This window comes from Patiria miniata, unplaced genomic scaffold, assembly GCF_015706575.1.
Source record: "Patiria miniata isolate m_02_andy unplaced genomic scaffold, ASM1570657v1 HiC_scaffold_23, whole genome shotgun sequence".
NCBI classification, from domain to species: domain Eukaryota; kingdom Metazoa; phylum Echinodermata; class Asteroidea; order Valvatida; family Asterinidae; genus Patiria; species Patiria miniata.
In genome coordinates, this window is record NW_024037062.1 from 5,003,112 (window position 1) to 5,022,928 (window position 19,817).

Below are 19,817 nucleotides of genomic sequence, written 5' to 3' on the forward strand. Positions count from 1 at the left end.
ACATGCACAGGATGTCCACAATGTACAGTACATGTACATGTACATGCACGTACGTTGTACGTAGTACATATCGTATGTCAGTCAGCCCGCGCACAGCGCACGTGTTGCTTAGGTCAAATCCTATCCACGGTGACCGTTTTAGCCGATTTCCGGCTAACTTTGACAGTTTTTATGTTCATGCATAGTCAGGGACGTATTATTGATAAAAACAAATCATGATGCAGAAAAGCCCTATCTTCTGTTGCAGACAGACATAGATTTCTACTTATATGTCTATGGGTCCAACAGATAATCAATATTGGGAACAGCTCTGTGGTTGTTCACAACCACAATTTCTAGTTTTTTTTTTCTCTTTTTTTTTTTTTTTCTTCCATTTTTTTTCCATAGGATAACACGTGTTTTCGTTCTACAACGCACTTTTGGACTTTTTTCAAATCCGATCGACTTCAAACCTGGCACACACTTAGACCACCATCTGAAGATGTGCGCCGAAACTTTTCGTCATGCTGACGTCATCACGTGATTTATTATAGATTTTTGAATATTTAATTTTTCCCATAGACTTTGTACACAGAAATTTAAAAAAAAATGTCAATTTTCAGAGGGCATTTTCGACACTTTGCCAGTAATTCATTTACACCAATCTTTGTCCAAGCAAAGACCCTAATTCAAACAACATTGTGTAATGATGACGTCATGATGACGTCATCCGGTGTTTATTTATGGGCAATTAAATTGTGACACTTTTAATATTTAAAAATGCATAAGAAATCAACCGTACGCGTCCGCAGCATTCTTTTGTCGGCAAGTGGTAGAGTAGGTTGAGGTCTTTATTTCATTCAGTGTGCGTAAAATCACGTGACCCTTGCTTCCGGTCGAAAAAGGCCCAAACCGGAAGTGGCTTATTATTTAAAAGTGGTAATAGATATGATCTTGCTTTTAACGGTGTTAATCTCTTGGCTAAAAGTATTCTTCAAATCATCTACCGATGACGTCATGCAATCTTCGAGCGCCCTCTAGCGACAGGTTGAATATTTTCAAAAATGTATTTTGAATAGATGTCTGTGGCGAAGTTTGTCGGAATCGCCTAAATATTGGTGTATATAATGACCTTGACCCACTTAAGACGTGTGCAAAGTTTAAGGTGTATGACGTCATCAGACCGGAAGTTATAATGAAAAGACCCTTTTTCCTTAAAAAATTCCTGAAAAATCAACCATGGCAGTTTTTTTATTAGTTTTTACTTTAATTGTCTATTTAAGGGTAGGTCTAAAATATTTCAAAGCTTCAAGGCAATAAGCAAACTCGGACATACCCTGCGCACGCTTAAAACTTCAGGTTGACAATAACTCTGCTTTAAAACATGCACAGTCCACAATGTACATGTACATGCACGTACGTTGTACATATCGTATGTCAGTCAGCCCGCGCGCAGCGCACGTGTTGCTGAGGTCTATCCTGTCCACAGTGACCGTTTTAGCCGATTTCCGGCTAACTTTGACAGATTTCATGTTCATGCATAGTCAGGGACGTAGGATAGACACTTTTTGTATAGAATACGCATGTACATGTTCATTCGACCTGGATGAAACTCCTTTACGGCAGTCATTAATAAAACGGTCGAAACAGCTCAGTGTTAGTCCACAAACACATTTCTAGTTTTTTTTTTTTTTCTTTTTCCGCTTTCCCCATAGGTTTTGTACACGATTTTATTCTACAAGCCACTTTGGCAATTATTTTAAATCCGATCAACTTTAAACTCAGCATAGTTATTAATCATCATCTGAGGATGTGTGCCGAAACTTTTCGTCATGCTGACGTCATCACGTGATTTATTATGGAATTTTGAATATTTAATTTTTCCCATAGACTTTGTACACAGAATTTTTTTTTTAAATGTCAATTTTCAGAGGGCATTTTTCGACTCTTTGCCAGTAATTCATTTACACCAATCTTTGTCCAAGCAAAGACCCTAATTCAAACAACATTGTGTAATGATGACGTCATGATGACGTCATCCGGTGTTTATTTATAGGCAATTAAATTGTGACAATTTTAATATTTAAAAATGTATAAGAAATCAACCGTACGCGTCCGCAGCATTCTGTTGCCGGCAAGTGGTAGAGTAGGTTGAGGTCTTTATTTCATTCAGTGTGCGTGAAATCACGTGACCCTTGCTTCCGGTCGAAAAAGGCCAAAACCGGAAGTGGCTTATTATTTGAAAGTGGTAATAGATATGAACTTGCTTTTAACGGTGTTAGTCTCTTGGCCGATAGTATTCTTCAAATCATCTACCGATGACGTCATGCAATCTTCGAGCGCCCTCTAGCGACAGGTTGAACATTTTCAAAAATGTATTTTGAATAGATGTCTGTGGCGAAGTTTGTTGGAATCGCCTAAATATTGGTGTATATGATGACCTTGACCCACTTAAGACGTGTGCAAAGTTTAAGGTGTATGACGTCATCAGACCGGAAGTTATAATGAAAAGACCCTTTTTCCTTAGAAAATTCCTGAAAAATCAACCATGGCAGTTTTTATATTAGTTTTTACTTTAATTGTCTATTTAAGGGTAGGTCTTAAACATTTCAAAGCTTCGAGGCAATAAGCAAACTCGGACATGCCCTGCGCACGCTTCAAACTTCAGGTTGACAATACCTCTGCTTTAAAACATGCACAGGACGTCCACAATGTACCTGTACATGTACATGCACGTACGTTGTACATATCGTATGTCAGTCAGCCCGCGCACAGCGCACGTGTTGCTGAGGTCAAATCCTGTCCACAGTGACCGTTTTAGACGATTTCCAGCTAACTTTGACAGATTTTATGTTCATGCATAGTCAGGGACGTATTATTGATAAAAACAAATCATAATGCGGAAAAGCCCTATCTTCTGTTGCAAACAGACATAGATCTCTACTTATATGTCTATATCTCGTACAAACAGACCTGTTCCCAAAAATATATTTTCAATTTTATGTTTTCAGAACCCAACCAGCTTCTCTTCGGAAAATGTGTCCCGAACAAGACCATCACCGATTCATATTATAATTTCAATTTAATAGTAAAATTTGTTTAGAACAAATCATTGAATCATTTTGTACTGTGCAACAGACAATCAAAAACATGTTGCGAACAGCTCTGTGGTTGTTCACTCACAACCACATAGTTCTAGTTATATATTTGATCATTATTATTTTATCTTTATATTTTAATGAGTATGATTAGCTCTCCTCAGTGATTTGAGAAGAGTTATTTCTGACTCTATTTCCTGTATTAAAAAAAAAGGCAGGCAAACTATAAACCACAAAGGCTAACCTAAAGTGTCCATATTTATAGAAAATAAACATCCCAGGCATCCTTAAAACTGCTATAAATTCTATGGCACCACCCAAAGAAATCTCAATAGTGTTCACTTACACAGCATGTGAACAAAGTGTACATCACAATGCAGCAACAAGAATTCTAAATTCTCCCTACTGAGCCTCTGTGCAACTGTGCACAAACCCTCTAGCACCTTACATGTACCTGTGCATATTGTACTCATTTCCATATAGCTGTCCCCCCATCAATATTTTAAAGCACTAGCTTTCAAGAGGACCCTCGTTTGAAACACCCAATACAACTTGGAGATTAATGTAATGATCTCCACAAAGCAATTCCACTATTTGCACTGCCAGAAACGCAGGTGATTACATGAAACTGTTGGAATAAGTTCATTGATCTGTCTAAAACACAAGAGTTTAAAATTTGTTCCTACATGTCATACACACTTGGACAAGTAAACAACCACTGCATGACTTTCTTTCCTTCTTAAATTTGCTCCCCCCCCAAAAAAAACTCCCCACAAAAATGTACACAAAATAAACACTTTCCCAAAGCATCATATACATGTGCATGTACATAGTATGCAGCTTGCATAGCTACAGCAACTTTAGTGTTGTTACTACAGTGCCATGGAGGCCAATAAGCAAAATAAAAAACACGACTGAAAAAAGAAAGACAAGAATTTAGAGGGGACAAGACTGAAAGCATAAAATATAATCATTCAAAATGCTTTTTTTTTGGCTAGATGTGATTCCTTACTTGTTATTTATAATCAGTCAATGCAGCTGTTTAACTAATGAACCTTGAAAAAGGGGAGTCAGGTTGGCGTAGCGGTACTTTCCTCGCCTTCCACTGCTGTGACCCAGGTTCGAATCCCGCCCGGGCCAATATGTGGACTGGGTTTTCAGTCCCTACCTGATTCCGTGGGTTTTCCTCAGAATATTCATCTGGGCCTTTCCTCCCACCTCTAAAACTGTAATTTCTTCTCATTGTCTTCTCTCTACAGGCTTCTTCAGGCTTTCGAGCTACCGGTACAGTGCTTAGGGCACTTTTGAGGAATCCTTGGTTTCATTACCAGAAAGAAATAAAATAAAAAATAAAATAAAATAAATCATGATCCAATGTATGGATGCTACCCGGTATCTCAAGACTCTCCTTACAAAAAAAAGGAATTTTAATAACAATGATTAGTCGCCCTGCAACATTTGCATATTTTTTTATCCATATCCTACAAAAATCGATCTGCTTCCTGTTGTCTAGTGACAGACTGACGTCAGTTGTAATTTACGCACAGCTTGTGAGACGTTTCAAAGACCCAGTGAAGGTTAATTACTTTTCAATTACAACTCAACGATTTTTGGCATTGCACCAGACTCCGCTCGGCATTAGTATGCATTCAACCTTTTGCAAGAGCAGAACGCTAGCTCGGCGTGCGCAAACAAATTCACGCCTGATCAATTGTTGCCATGGAAACTGGAAACAACAGGCCAGTTGTGATGGCAACTGCCACCACAACTGGCTGTCAATTTGGAGATGGCAATTTGGAGATGGCAACCGCCAGTGTGTGCGCAATATTAAGCACTTCAATTAATGAGAGTTCTGATACAAGGTGAGCCAGACTACAATTATAGAGCTTTGACAATGTACATGTACATGTATGCTTACTTACAATAAAGGGACACCATTGTATTTTCAGAAGGAATTACACACACACACACACTCACACACCTCGACACACCGAACAGGGACTGATTTTAAACAAACTCTAAACATTATTTGCAAGAGCAAAGGCTGAACAAGTGAACAATACATGTTACATGCATTGTAGCTGCTTGACACATACAATAAGGCCAAATAAAAAAAACACACCATGTTTACCGTCCTGCCTTTTTGAAAAAAAAGGAAGGAGGAGGCCCTTTTTTTTCCTTTTTTTTTCAAGAATGACCGGCCGGGCTATTTTTCAAGATGGCTGCCAGCTTTTTTTTGTAAATGGCCACTACATGTACTTTGACTCAGGAAATGACACACCAGCTTTACATGGGCTAGATGCAACAGAGAAAGAGACCAAAATGATGTCACTGTTTAAATTTATCATTTTTTCGGTTTAGAGTGTTTAGAGTGTCTAGCATACTTACGCAGGCACAAAAAGACCAGAAAGACCAGGTAAATGATGAGTTCTCTCAGAGTGGTCTTAACGTGAAGTTCCTTGTCCTTTCTTGTGTCGTCTGTTTGTCGGGTTCTCCAAAGAGCTGGGGAAAAAACAAAACGACAACGAAGTTTTCAGTGAAGCTTGCTGTGGTCTTACAAAGTGAATTCTGGCTTTATCTATGGACTGTCAGACAACTGCAGGTGCAGGTGCAAGTGCAGGTGCATGTACATTACATCCCAATGATGAAAAAAAGAAAGCCATTGCCTCCACCCCGCCGCATACTCAGTTAAGTTATTACGCAAAAAAAAACACAACACGTTAGCATTCTTGTTACATATACTCCTTGCCATCAGCCTGCATGTTCCATATATTCCTATGTAATGTATCTACAATGTGTATACTCGTACACTATATTCTGTGGGACATAACAAAAGAACTCCTGTGTATGCAACACCAAACACTTAAGTGCAAGATCAGATGAGTTTTAAAAAATGTACAGGGTATCATAATGGACTTTTGTTTCATTTCTGCTGTTTTGGTGAATCCCTTTTTTCAGGGGGGAGCTTGAGATTTGTGCAGTGTACTTACATTGTATGCATTGTGTAATTTGTGTTCTGTCATTATGAAAACTTTGTAGTGAAAAAAGGGCAATGAAGATAAATTTAGACTCAAATGTAATGTTTCCCAGTGACTTGGCCTGTTTTAATGAAAGAGACACAGTATACATCTTGCCATGATGACACCTTTTTGGGGTTTTCACCACACTCTGCCCTTATGCTTTTCTCTTTGTCCTTGTATCTTCTTCCATCTATCAATATTGATCTGTGTGACTTGCTACAGCCATCAATTATTCATCTGACGCAAGTAATATACACAGTCACGCCTGCCCAACGTTACCATTGCCAGTGTTTGCAGGGACTAATTTTTTTTCCTGTCAATATGTAGGACCTATTTTGCAAGGCAGGATCAATAAAAGCTCTTTTGGTTGCCTAGTTGGGTGGGAACAAATCATTAATTCTGCAAAGCCTTGATTATACAAAAGAAAAAATTTACATTACAAAACAAAGTTCCAGAAAAGAGTCATGTAATGACAAAGAGACACACAAAAATGAAATTGCACATTTAAAACATTTTGCCAAGTGGTTTTTTTTGTTATTGCACATTTCAGCTTTTCTAGCTTTATTGGAGCAAGTTCTTATATGTATTTTGGAAAATAAAGAGATCAGAAAAGAGAACATTGCACACTTTTGAAGTATGCAATCCTTCATGTCCTTCGCCTCATCACTCAAGCGAGAAGGAAAAAAAGTGATGGCGGCAGATGAAGTTTTTGGGCCTACAAAAAGCATGACCACAAAAAACAAACTAACAAACAAAAACACACAATAAACAAAAAACCCACACCATTGAAGGCTTTTGGAAAGATTGTTTGAAACAATTCTTGTAATTGATGTTTGCAATTGACATTTGGATGATATAGCTTTTAAAATTATTGGCTTTGCAAGGCCCACAGACATTCTAAATGGAGACCATTTGTAGCAAGTACAGGATGTTTGGGCAGCACAAAATGGTTGGCCAATAGTAACATGTAATGATGTAATGGCATTTCACAAGTTGCATAATGAATGCAGAGTGCTGATGCCACTTCATTCATGGTATTAAAGATTAGCTGAGATGTAACTTTAAAAAATCAAAAAAAAAAATAAAAAATCAGTAAACAAACAAAAAACAAGTCAGGTGTGTTTACAAACACAAATGCCCCGCAACCGTGACTGTTTCCATGACATAACACCACTCTAACATCAACTTACATGTACCTTGGGTCAAATGGAACGTTCATTGACAGCATTAGTGTCTTCTGTAGGTTTTATATGAATTAATCCCTAATCCCTATGATCTCAGAATAAATACAAGATTCCTATTGTTTTAGCCACTGTGACCTTGACCCTTGACCTTTCGACCCCAAATGCAATAGGCTCCTTAGGATTGCCAAGGACAATCCACAAACCAAATTTGAAGTTCATATGTAAAGTATATCTCAAGTTATCGCGCTGACAAAATTTCTTTTGTTTCAGCCACTGTGACCTTGACCCTTGACCTTTTGGCCCCAAATGCAAAAGGCTTCTTAGGATTACCAAGGACAATCCACAAACCAAATTTGAAGTTCATATGTAAAGTATATCTCAAGTTATCGCGCTGACAAAATTTCTATTGTTTCAGCCACTGTGACCTTGACCCTTGACCTTTTGGCCCCAAATGCAAAAGGCTTCTTAGAATTGCCAAGGACAATCCACAAACCAAATTTGAAGTTCATATGTAAAGTATTTCTCAAGTTATCGCGCTGACAAAATTTCTATTGTTTCAGCCACTGTGACCTTGACCCTTGACCTTTCGGCCCCAAATGCAAAAGGTTTCTTAGGATTACCAAGAACAATCCACAAGCCAAATTTGAAGTTCATATGTTAAGTATTTCTCAAGTTATCGTGCTGACAAAATTTCTATTGTTTCAGCCACTGTGACCTTGACCCTTGACCTTTCGGCCCCAAATGCAAAAGGCTTCTTAGGATTACCAAGGACAATCCACAAACCAAATTTGAAGTTCATATGTTAAGTATTTCTCAAGTTATCGTGCTGACAAAATTTCTATTGTTTCAGCCACTGTGACCTTGACCCTTGACCTTTCGGCCCCAAATGCAAAAGGCTTCTTAGGATTACCAAGGACAATCCACAAACCAAATTTGAACTTCATATGTTAAGTATTTCTCAAGTTATCGTGCTGACAAGATTTGTCCGGACACACACACCCACCCACCCATACTTGTTTCACATGACTAGTGTGGACTTTCCATTGCTTTCGTGTAGTTAAGAAAAACCAGTGAAAAAACTCATTTTTCTCAAACTGTGAAAACTCTTTCAACCCAATTTTTTTTCTATGATTCCCTTTAGTGTTTCTCTTCATTCTGCTACAGATAAACCTAACCCAAAAATGCCTCTAAACCTGTTTTCCAGAAATGGGGAAACACTGTGTGGACGTGGGCAAGTCCACACAACGTCGGTGCTACCTACATTATGTGGACGTCTTTTGTTCGGAAGTCCACACTGCGTATGTAAGACAAGCTCACCCACACACACACCCACACTTGTTTCACATGACTAGTGTGGACTTTCCATTGCTTTCGTGTAGTTAAGAAAAACCAGTGAAAAAACTCATTTTTCTCAAACTGTGAAAACTCTTTCAACCCAATTTTTTTTCTATGATTCCCTTTAGTGTTTCTCTTCATTCTGCTACAGATAAACCTAACCCAAAAATGCCTCTAAACCTGTTTTCCAGAAATAGGGAAACACTGTGTGGACGTGGGCAAGTCCACACAACGTCGGTGCTACCTACATTATGTGGACGTCTTTTGTTCGGAAGTCCACACTGCGTATGTAAGACAAGCTCACCCACACACACACCCACACTTGTTTCACATGACTAGTGTGGACTTTCCATTGCTTTCGTGTAGTTAAGAAAAACCAGTGAAAAAACTCATTTTTCTCAAACTGTGAAAACTCTTTCAACCCAATTTTTTTTCTATGATTCCCTTTAGTGTTTCTCTTCATTCTGCTACAGATAAACCTAACCCAAAAATGCCTCTAAACCTGTTTTCCAGAAATGGGGAAACACTGTGTGGACGTGGGGCAAGTCCACACAACGTCGGTGCTACCTACATTATGTGGACGTCTTTTGTTCGGAAGTCCACACTGCGTATGTAAGACAAGCTCACGCACACACCCACCCACCCACGGAAGGACAAGGCGGAAACAGTATGCCCCTTCGGCTTCGCCGCGGGGCATAAAAATCATTTTTTACTTTCTTTAGAAAAATAATGTCCAAGACTCCATAGACAACGTAGGCCAAGTGGCCATCTTGGAAAAAATAAACTAGAGATTGTGGTTGTAACTGAACAACCACAAAGCTGTTCCCAAATGTTTTTTTTTATTGTCTATTGGCCGGTACAAAATAATTTAATGAATTATCAAAAAACTGTCACTTTTAACATTGAAAATACAATCTCTAATAATTGCACTTCTGTTAACACCGGAAGTCAGATCACATGACCTTGACATTCCAGGAGGTACATCTTCAGGCCAGTACAATGCAATGTGGAACCGGAATCGTTTTACATTTTTTTACTAGTAGCAAACTGAAGTATGCAGTACTTCAGCATATAAGTGGGCACATCACTCATAGTATTTTTTGGTATTTGGTACCTGCATACATAATTTTTGTAGTACTATGTAGTACTTTACCCTAGCGCTGGTGATACTGATTTCTTCTTTAGTATATATTCCCCCCCCCCCCCGCGATTTTGGCGATACAGCGATAAAATCGCCAACAAAGGAGAGCATGATCAAAATGTCACATTAAGTTAGATCTTCACAATGCTCCAAATATAAACGCACAGACGGAAAGGTAAGAACTTTCGCTTACTGTACATATGAACTTGCTAAAACAGATTGTTTTCTTTTTTTCCGCGTAAACCTTATAACAAATTTGCACAGATTTTGCACTGATTACGACAGTTTCAATTTCCTCAGAAGCCATTTTTATAAACGCGGCGTCGGCAGTCACCGCAAACCCGACATGTGCAAATTGTCCATCATTCAGCGATTCACTGGCGTGCATGGCCGACTCCCGACATCCATGCACGTACACGGCGTGGTAAGGTACCACCAGTAACCCTGTACAGCCTTTTTTTTTACTTGGATTTTGGATCTTTTAAGTCCTGAAGTTGGGAGGACAGCATCAAACGCACTAGAGCTACAGGCTCACTTCCATCAGAGATGGCAGTGCCCTGTTTCTGAGATAACTTCTTGAGGAGCCAAAATAAAAAGCTCTCTCAGCTTTAAATGCAGCTTGGTTTGTTTCGAATTCTTTCTCCATGCGTTTCCCTGACCTGTGACAGAAGTCACCCGTACAGTATGTCCCTCCATCGACACTTGCCATTGCATGCCCTGGAATGGGCTTGCCCACGATCTCATTGAAAAGTGATTGTTTAAAACATCACTGCCCTTGACAAATCGGAATATAATCCCACCACTTATGATAAGTAGTTATGATAAGATGGCCTTCCCTTATGGACTTTTTCAGCTCTGGGGTCAAATATATTTCATGAATAATAAGTTGTGGCTTTTTGATTGGTTTAAATGCTTAATGACAATGGTTAATATAATAAAGAGGTAATTCAAGATTGCGGTTTATCCTTGTTGTCGGGAACGCTACCAAAAAGCAGTCGTTTATATAAAAGGATAAGGTTGTTGAACAAGGAAACATAAATTTACTGATAAAAATAATGACACAAGATACAGTTTCAACATTCACAACTGACAATCGACAATGGATACAGAACCCAAGTCTGGTTCCTAGACCTGACAATTGTTCCCGACGCTCACGTCTAAATTGTAGGTCAGGCAGCCTCCGTGGCTAAAAATAAACGTGACAACAGTAACGGCCCTTTTTAAAAACTCGGCTTCATTTCCGAACTCGCTTTATCACTTGTAGCTTTTAATGTTCGATCAAATTTTTAAATAAATCACTCGCTTCATAATATGTACAGTAATGTTTTATTTAAAATACAGTTGGATATTTCTGTAAGAAAACATTGACTAATGTTGACCTGGAATCTTCAAAGTTAGGCACCCAAATAACACTGTTAGCAGGCGGAGCTGAAGAAGACCACGCCGAGTTTTGGAAAATGCTGGTAACAGTTGTCAAATTCAAATTAGTAAATGACACAGCAAAAAGTTTGCCGCTCATTTACGATCCGAGTACAAAATTGTCGTTGAATTTCAAGTTTTCTAAATAAAAGCAATGGATATTAATTATCAACTAGTTTTTTAAGTTTTTAAAGTTTTTTAAGTAATACAATGTATTACCGGAGGCTACCTGACCTAAGATTCATCAGGAATAGTCGGAACCTTTTGGTCTGGGAACCAGACTAACAGAACCCTGGTGTTCATTACCCTGGTGTTTACCGGACAGTGAATTTTACGATGATGTGCGGTTTGATTTTAAATTTAATTTACCTCTTCAAACTGACAATTTCCAGCGGCATAGTTTTGAATATTTTTTCATCAGATTTTTCCCCCGGCCTAACACAGCATGCACCTACCACCGATGCAATGCATGTTAAGCCATCCTGCCTGCAGAAGAAGCCTGAATTATTTTGTGAATGAGTATTTCAAGCCAACCAGATCCGCGATGTGGTGTGACAACAAAACTAATATTCGTTATTTACATCCTATACTAAACGCACAAGCAGCAGTGAATGTAGTGTGCTTACGTTTACGAACATACATGTATATCACGTACATCAATCGAGAGATGTGTTCACACACAAATGGCTGTGCTGGAGTCTGCCGACGAGCGTACCGTTCTGAAAAATCACTGGTGTTACACAGTCATTGTCAAATGATATTTAAGTGTGAATGGGACCAGCGATTATTTATTCTGTTCTTTGTCCGGGTACTGTAAATGTGGTGCATGACACTTCATGTAGCTGCTCGTGCTATAGCTATTTTGGCGTTCTAAACTCGTCAGGAGCCATCCTGAGATTTGGATTTAGGTTTTGATTTACGTACATGTACATATTGCAGCAAAAATGAGGTAAAAGCTTTGCTCTCTCGTCAGATATCAGTGAAGTTGTGGGTAAAAAACAAAAGTATCGCCAATTTTTTTTTAGGAATATGCAGGTTGAGAAAAAAATCGGCGATTTAAAAATGATATCATCAATATCTCAATATTTTTTAAAACTTATGCGACTCCGACCACTTGCTGTTATAATCACAAACCAAGGGTCTGACTAGGGTTAATTATATGCTGCAAACAAAGTAAGCGCTTGGGCCAAAAAAATAGTTCTGCTTCCGACTAAATGGCATTTTAAAATATAACAAGTCAGGTGTGTTTACAAACACAAATGCCCCGCAACCGTGACTGTTTCCATGACATAACACCACTCTTTTAAACATCAACTTACATGTACCTTGGTCACATGGAACGTTCATTGACAGCATTAGTGTCTTCTGTAGGTTTTATATGAATTAATCCCTAATCCCTATGATCTCAGAATAAATACAAGATTTCTATTGTTTAAGCCACTGTGACCTTGACCTTTCGACCCCCAATGCGATAGGCCTATTTGGATTACCAAGAACGATCCACAAACCAAATTTGAAGTTCACATGTAAAGTATTTCTCAAGTTATCGCGCTGACAAAATTTCTATTGTTTTAGCCACTGTGACCTTGACCCTTGACCTTTTGGCCCCAAATGCAATAGCCTTCTTAGGATTGCCAAGGACAATCCACAAACCAAAATTAAAATTCATATGTAAAGTATTTCTCAAGTTATCAAGCTGACAAAATTTCTATTGTTTCAGCCACTGTGACCTTGACCCTTGACCTTTTGGCCCCAAATGCAAAAGGCTTCTTAGGATTGCCAAGGACAATCCACAAACCAAATTTGAAGTTCATATGTAAAGTATTTCTCAAGTTATCGCGCTGACAAAATTTCTATTGTTTCAGCCACAGTGACCTTGACCCTTGATCTTTCGGCCCCAAATGCAAAAGGCTTCTTAGGATTACCAAGAACAATACACAAACCAAATTTGAAGTTCATATGTTAAGTATTTCTCAAGTTATCGCGCTGACAAGATTTGTCCGGACACACACATACACCCATCCACCAACACACACACCAACACACCCACTGTCGTGTTTTACTATACGCCTGAGGACAATGTACCTTGGTCACATGGAACGTTCATTGACAGCATTAGTGTCTTCTGTAGGTTTTATATGAATTAATCCCTAATCCCTATGATCTCAGAATAAATACAAGATTTCTATTGTTTAAGCCACTGTGACCTTGACAATTTGGCCCCAAATGCAAAAGGCTTCTTAGGATTGCCAAGGACAATCCACAAACCAAATTTGAAGTTCATATGTAAAGTATTTCTCAAGTTATCGCGCTGACAAAATTTCTATTGTTTCAGCCACTGTGACCTTGACCCTTGACCTTTTGGCCCCAAATGCAAAAGGCTTCTTAAGATTGCCAAGGAAAATCCACAAACCAAATTTGAAGTTCATATGTAAAGTATTTCTCAAGTTATCGCGCTGACAAAATTTTTATTGTTTCAGCCACTGTGACCTTGACCCTGGACCTTTTGGCCCCAAATGCAAAAGGCTTCTTAGGATTACCAAGAATGATCCACAAACCAAATTTGAAGTTCATATGTAAAAGTATACCCAAGTTATCACGCTGACAAAATTTCTTTTGTTTTAGCCACTGTGACCTTGACCCTTGACCATTTGGCCCCAAATGCAAAAGGCTTCTTAGGATTACCAAGAACAATACACAAACCAAATTTGAAGTTCATATGTTCAAATTTGAAGTTCATACACCCATCCACCAACACACACACCCACGCACCCACTGTCGTGTTTTACTATACGCCTGAGGACAACCTATTGTGTTTCCCTTTGTCCCTCTAATATAACACTTTCCCATAGACTAAGCACATAACCGTACGATCGAGGACCGGTTTTAACAATAGGCACCGTCGTCCGAGGATCAAAGGCCCCTTTGTGCTCCTTTTGTTGTCTGTCCTCAAGCGTAATACAATACAAGAGCACACACCCACGCCCACCCACTCACGGAAGGACAAGGCGGAAACAGTATGCCCCTTCGGCTTTGCCGCGGGGCATAAAAATAGGACAGGTAGGTAGGATTTTTTTGGGGGGGGCAATATTTTTGTGTGTACGATCATATGGAGGTGTCTACATGTAGTCAAGGGTAAGGCAAAAAAAAAATAACACTTCTGCTTCCGGTTACCCAACCGACCCTATTTTTAGGCCGCGACCCTAAAATTTTTATTGGCTATTAAAAAAAAAAAACCAAAAATACCTCTCAACAACCCTTTTGCGTCAAAAATGCGTGTATTTATTAGTTTTCTTACAGTTGCTTTTTTTTCTTCAAAAGAAACCTTCGTTCTTTTTACAAGTTTGCTACACGATATAACTACACGATATAACTACGTAGTTCAATGCAGCGACGACTGGTTCCCGCCGCGCCGCGCAGGGGCCAATCTAGAAGACATGATGAAAATGCGGTAACCAGTCTGTGCATGGCCTGAATTTTCCATTAACCCTTACTCTCTGAGGGTAGTTTACTGCATGTCAGTTGGTTATGCCAATGCCCTCCAGCTGCAGTTTATTGGAGGATACTTTGATGTAGCAGTGAAGGCTCCAATTGGCAGGAGTTGGAGGCCCTGGAGGGTGCCTGATACTGACCAGCTGGGGGCACTCACTTTATTATCAGAGGACTCTCATTGTTCTCTGTGGCATGTATTGGAGTGCCTGTCCAGTTACCCTTGAAATGACATGGCAGATATTGGAGGGCCATGCAAAAAACATAGGAGATTTTCTTGAGGCACAATTGGCATGCGTTGGAGGGTCAAGTAGGGTAAGGGTTAATTCTAAGAATTATCGAAAGTAAATATATTGACAATAATTAAGGTAGGTTTTATTCACTTTTTGTGTCCATTTTGTGTATAGCTTTCGTAGTGCAATGGAAATATTTCACGCTATTTCAATTGAATACCCCATTCAATCTACATAAAAAAAAATATACATGTATTTCTGACAGACCGACCCTATCTTCGAAAGGCATGTAATCGGAAGCAGAAGGGGTTTTTTTGGGGCCTAAAAGGTAGTTGGTAGTTGGATGATTTTCAGGTTTTTTTTCCTCATTTTCCCCAAAAACAAATAGGGTAGGGGCTGTCAAAATAAATAGGTAGGGTACGTAGGGTAACCGGAAACAGAAATATTATTTTTTTTTGGCCTTGGTCCTGTTTTGAATTACAGTTAAGGCCAATCAACATTGATTTTTACGTTTTCATCACCGCCCGCCTCGATTTTCACTCACGCCCCAATTTTTTTATATTTTCTACTTTTTCTGAAAGTGTGTTTTTTCCTTAAAAAAAAAAGTACTTTCCAGAAAAGTTTCTCAGCAAATCCACAGGCACGGTTGCACTGATTTGCACACAAACATTGTGCACGACATACATGTACATGTACTGAACACATCACGCGAATTCATAGTGCTAATGCATACGTCATCGTATAGTCGGGAACCATGACGAGTCGATGTGGTATTGATACGACAATGCTCTAGGCACCATACAGAATTTCTTATGCTAATGGAATACGTCATCATATAGTTGGGAACCATGATGAGTCCATGTGGTATTGATACGCTCTAGGCACCATACAGTGTACAGTACTTGTTGTTATAAAGTTTTTAAAGTTCAAAGTTTGACATCTAGCTGGAAAGGGTAGGCCAATTGTTGTGTTGTTTGTTTGAACACTCAGTCAACTGTAAACCTAGTCTGCTATAAACTGTGAGGTTCATTACCTTCTCTAAATTCCAGACACAAACCCTAGGTCATTTAACAGCTGACTGGTACTTATTAAGTAGTTTTCATGTTTGTTGTGTCAAAAAGATTTCCGTACTAGACCTCCACTTTTTTCCAATCAATTTTCAAGCGCCAAAAAGTTGCATCCTTTATGGTTATTTCCTTCACTTTCCCTCCTCTTCTCTCACCCTCTCCTTTCCTTCATTCCACTTTATTAATCAGTCACTTACTTCATGGAGATCCATCGAGATTCAAACATCAGACTCTTCTTTAAAACACAACACTTTTACCACTACTGTTTACCACTTGTTGCAATAATCAATCTTTGGACGTATTTAAAGTATCCATTGAAATAAGACTAATGAATATTACATACACTAAATATTCATGAGAAATTAAATATTCATAATGACAAATTGCACTGTCATTGGCCGGCTCATGCTTTGTCGATGTCATGCATACCGCACTAAACTTCCAGACACTTCAATCAATATGGTCGGCTGCTTCCAACTTAGGGTTGCAGACCAGTAAATAAACTTCCATAGACCCAATGGTAAATGCTCCCACTTCAGAAATTCGGGAAAAATACTCACAACTCTCCAAGGTGTTTGAGACACACATCAAATTAAAGCTTATTTCATCATCTTTCATTTTCTTTTCAATTTTCGGGGGTTAACTGATGACTTTTAGGAGAAATTTCCATCCGATGATGATCACCCCTGAAAATAGTCCTGAAGCCCATCGCCATGTTGAAAAACGATGCCTACACTCCATTGCAAAATAGAGCGCTTTAAGGGCCCCAATTTCATCCAAATTAAACGGAACTACAAGCTCACAGTCCTGTGCATGGCTTCCACCCATTTTTTTAAAAACCCTCAAGTTCATGGCCCACAGCATGCTCAAATACTGAAGATTTTGAGGGCATGCAAATCGTGATTTGGCCAGCGTAGGCAATTTCGGACCTATTTACTGGTCTGCAACCTATAAAGAAGCGAGGTTTTGAAAAATTCCCGCAAACCATTTGTACGGCACGAGGAAGGATGGATGACTCATATTTCATCAAAAAATTGCGAGAAAAAAAATGGAAAAATTTCCACAACTTTTTTTCAATTAATTTTCAAGCACCAAAAGTTGTATCCTTTAAGGTTATTCCCTCCACTTTCCCTCCTCTCACCCTCTTCTTTCCTTATTTCTATTTATTTATCAGTTACTTACTTCATCGAGATTCGAACCTCGGACTCTTGCTTGCAACACGAGACTCTTAACTGCTAGGCCGCGCATGATCGCTGTTGCGATAATCATTCTTTGGACGTATTTGAAGTAGCCATTGAAATAAACTAAATGTTCATGAGAAAATAAATATTCATAATGAAGTATTGCACTATCATTGGCCGGCTCATGCGACGTCATGGTTGTCGATGTCATGCGTATGACGGACCGCTGTCTGTCAGCCACTTAATCAGTTTTGACCGGCTGCTTCAACTCAGTTCTGCACAACGTGTGCATCCGAAATGGGCTCTAAAAACACATTGCCTAATTTTTTTTGCATTAACACACAGCTTCCTGGATTCCTCTTGGGTGAAATCACAAGGTAAGGTGAAACTTGATGTGTTTAGCGGCAGGTAAAGTTGTGGCCGAGTATGGGCATTTTCCCCCAAAAAAATCTCCGACTGCGATTTTTGGCCTGAAAACAAGCCCTCTGTTTGCGGCTACCTTGCTGTAGGGTGCCCCCAAGGCCGCGCTCCAAACATCAATAAAAGAGAATTGCAGGGTGTAGTTGACCTTAGAAAGTTGATTTGTTATAAAATCACATTGGAGAAAAAAGTTGTGGATTCCCCAAAACAGCAATGCCGTTATTTGTGTGTAAATTTCCCATACGTGGTCACATTGATTTCAGCCAAATTGAGCATCATTTTAATTTAAGGCCAAAAAAATAATTAAAAAATGCAATAATTTCAGAACTGCTTGCCCTATGAAGCTAGGACTCAGGAGACCACTTGTTTAATTGCATTTTGAAAGCTCTTTGAGATAAAGTAAACTACACTAGCGAATCAACTTTGAAATTTGATGATTCTACCTAACCTTACGATTCAGTGCGCCGTGCGTGCTCACGGTACATCGCACGGTGATCGTCATCTTTATTTTCGGGTCACGTGTTGTCGCCGCGCTGTCATCGTCATTTTTTTACCCCCAAATTTCCGTCAAAAAATCAAAACCCTGCCCTCTACATGTATCTATGACATAGGCTCTACCTGCTTATTGTGAATGTCGCCAACTAGTTTGGTAGGTCCAATAATTTTAAAGTGGATTTTGTTCCCATATATTAATTTTATGTAAGTTATACTAGGAACCGGGCCTACACTACACGATCGCCGAAAATAGTAGGCCTAGTAATTTTTGGTATGAAAATGAAAGAGCGGCCCGCCGCTGGAAGTCAACATCTTGGTAATCCTTACTTTTAGGACACCTCTATTTTGTACGAATTCTGTTCAAAACTGACTTTTGCAGATGACTGTCCAGTACCAAAGTGACTTTTGCAGGCCAAAGCAGTCTTTTTTTCTTCAAACTCATGTTAGTTGTAATTTTGAAAGCACTTTCAAAGAAAATGTGACTAAATTCTACCTTTTTTTGCAGTTCGCCATCTTGCTTTTTAAATATATTTTCTGTTTGTCATCGTCGTCTTTTACCCCTCATAAATCAAAGCCCTGCCTTCTTTCTACAAAATTAAACCTGCTGATATTCAAGAGGTGTCATTGCCAAATGTTCAAATGTGCCAAGAAATATCGAATGTCACTTTTGATTGTCATTTAGTCAGCTGTTTTGGTGAGTCTCTAACCTTATATAGGATTACCAAAATGTTCTTCCCGTTCCCCAATCTTTGTCGTTGAATGTTATCATTTAACTTACATCTTATGCCTCTCTTGACTTTGGTCCAGCATCCTGCTTTTGCCTGTTCCGCCTTCTGCTTGGCGACCTTGGGATCAATGGTGCGAATCTCTCCCCCGACGTACAGCTCACTTTCCATGGCAGTGGGCGCGTTAACCACCTCGCCGTCGTCCTCCTGGTCCCCATAGTCGTCCCCATAGTCGCCGTTAATGCCTTTCTCCTCGTTGCCGATGTCAAAGCCGTCATTGTCGCTCCAGGCCTGGCGGGAAGCGGAGCTGGATGGTCGCCGCTGCATCCCGTCGTCAATAATCTTGTCCATCTCAACTTCGTCACGCGGCGTCAGCCGTCCGGCGGTCGAACCCCCAGTGACTGGTCGCGGACTTACCCGTCTTGTTGTCATGTTTTCCTATGCAATCTAGACACCAGATTGGGTAACTTTTCTTTTCAATACGTATGGTTTTAAAAGATTCTATCCGAAGTTCAGATAAAATTCAGGGCTTTAAATTGAGTGCGATCATCACTGACACTGAGTCGTTTGTGTTTGTGTGTGCCTCCGCCGCCTGCACAGAGCTGGTGATAGCTAGCGCAGAATGGTAGGTAGGTACGCGCGATCGCGATCGATGGCTACAGTTTTAGTCGGGTACCGATATACTTTCATCGATCCAATTCAATGCAATGACGTCAGTGTAATGAAAGGAAGTCTAGTTCCTTCCTCGAACCTTTCCTTGGACGTTTCAAAGATTTCGCCGTGAAGAGATCCAGACTACTTTCTCAAACTTTCTCACATGTTTGGAGAATTTAAAAAGTGATCAAAACGGAAAGCGATCAACAAAGTTCCATTTCTCTTCAACAATTTTCGACTACCTTTCCCCCCAATTTTCGCGAAATTCGAATGTGTTTATTCCAGAACTAATTGTGGGCCAATTGTTTTTCAAAAGTAGAAAAATTGCTATTAAAAAAATAGGTCACAAAATTCGAAACCGTCTAATACTTCACGCG

General features: G+C 39.4%; 1 protein-coding gene across 7 annotated transcripts in view; it reads right to left on the minus strand.

Moving 5' to 3' along the window:
- The window catches only part of LOC119731326 (polycystic kidney disease 2-like 1 protein), a 52,532-nt gene extending 33,103 nt beyond the window's left edge, over positions 1 to 19,429 (minus strand). For 3 of the 7 annotated variants that reach the window (XM_038204483.1, XM_038204480.1, XM_038204481.1), the window contains exons 1-2: positions 18,840 to 19,429; positions 5,466 to 5,579 (exon numbers count right to left, since the gene is read on the minus strand). In XM_038204483.1, coding sequence (XP_038060411.1) covers positions 5,466 to 5,579; positions 18,840 to 19,218 — 493 coding nt within the window. In that variant the 5' untranslated portion in view covers positions 19,219 to 19,429. The remainder of the gene's footprint in view (positions 1 to 5,465; positions 5,580 to 18,839) is intronic. The other 4 variants (XM_038204486.1, XM_038204484.1, XM_038204482.1 and 1 more) reach the window with 3 other exon arrangements.
- Between the last annotated feature and the right edge of the window lie 388 nt (positions 19,430 to 19,817).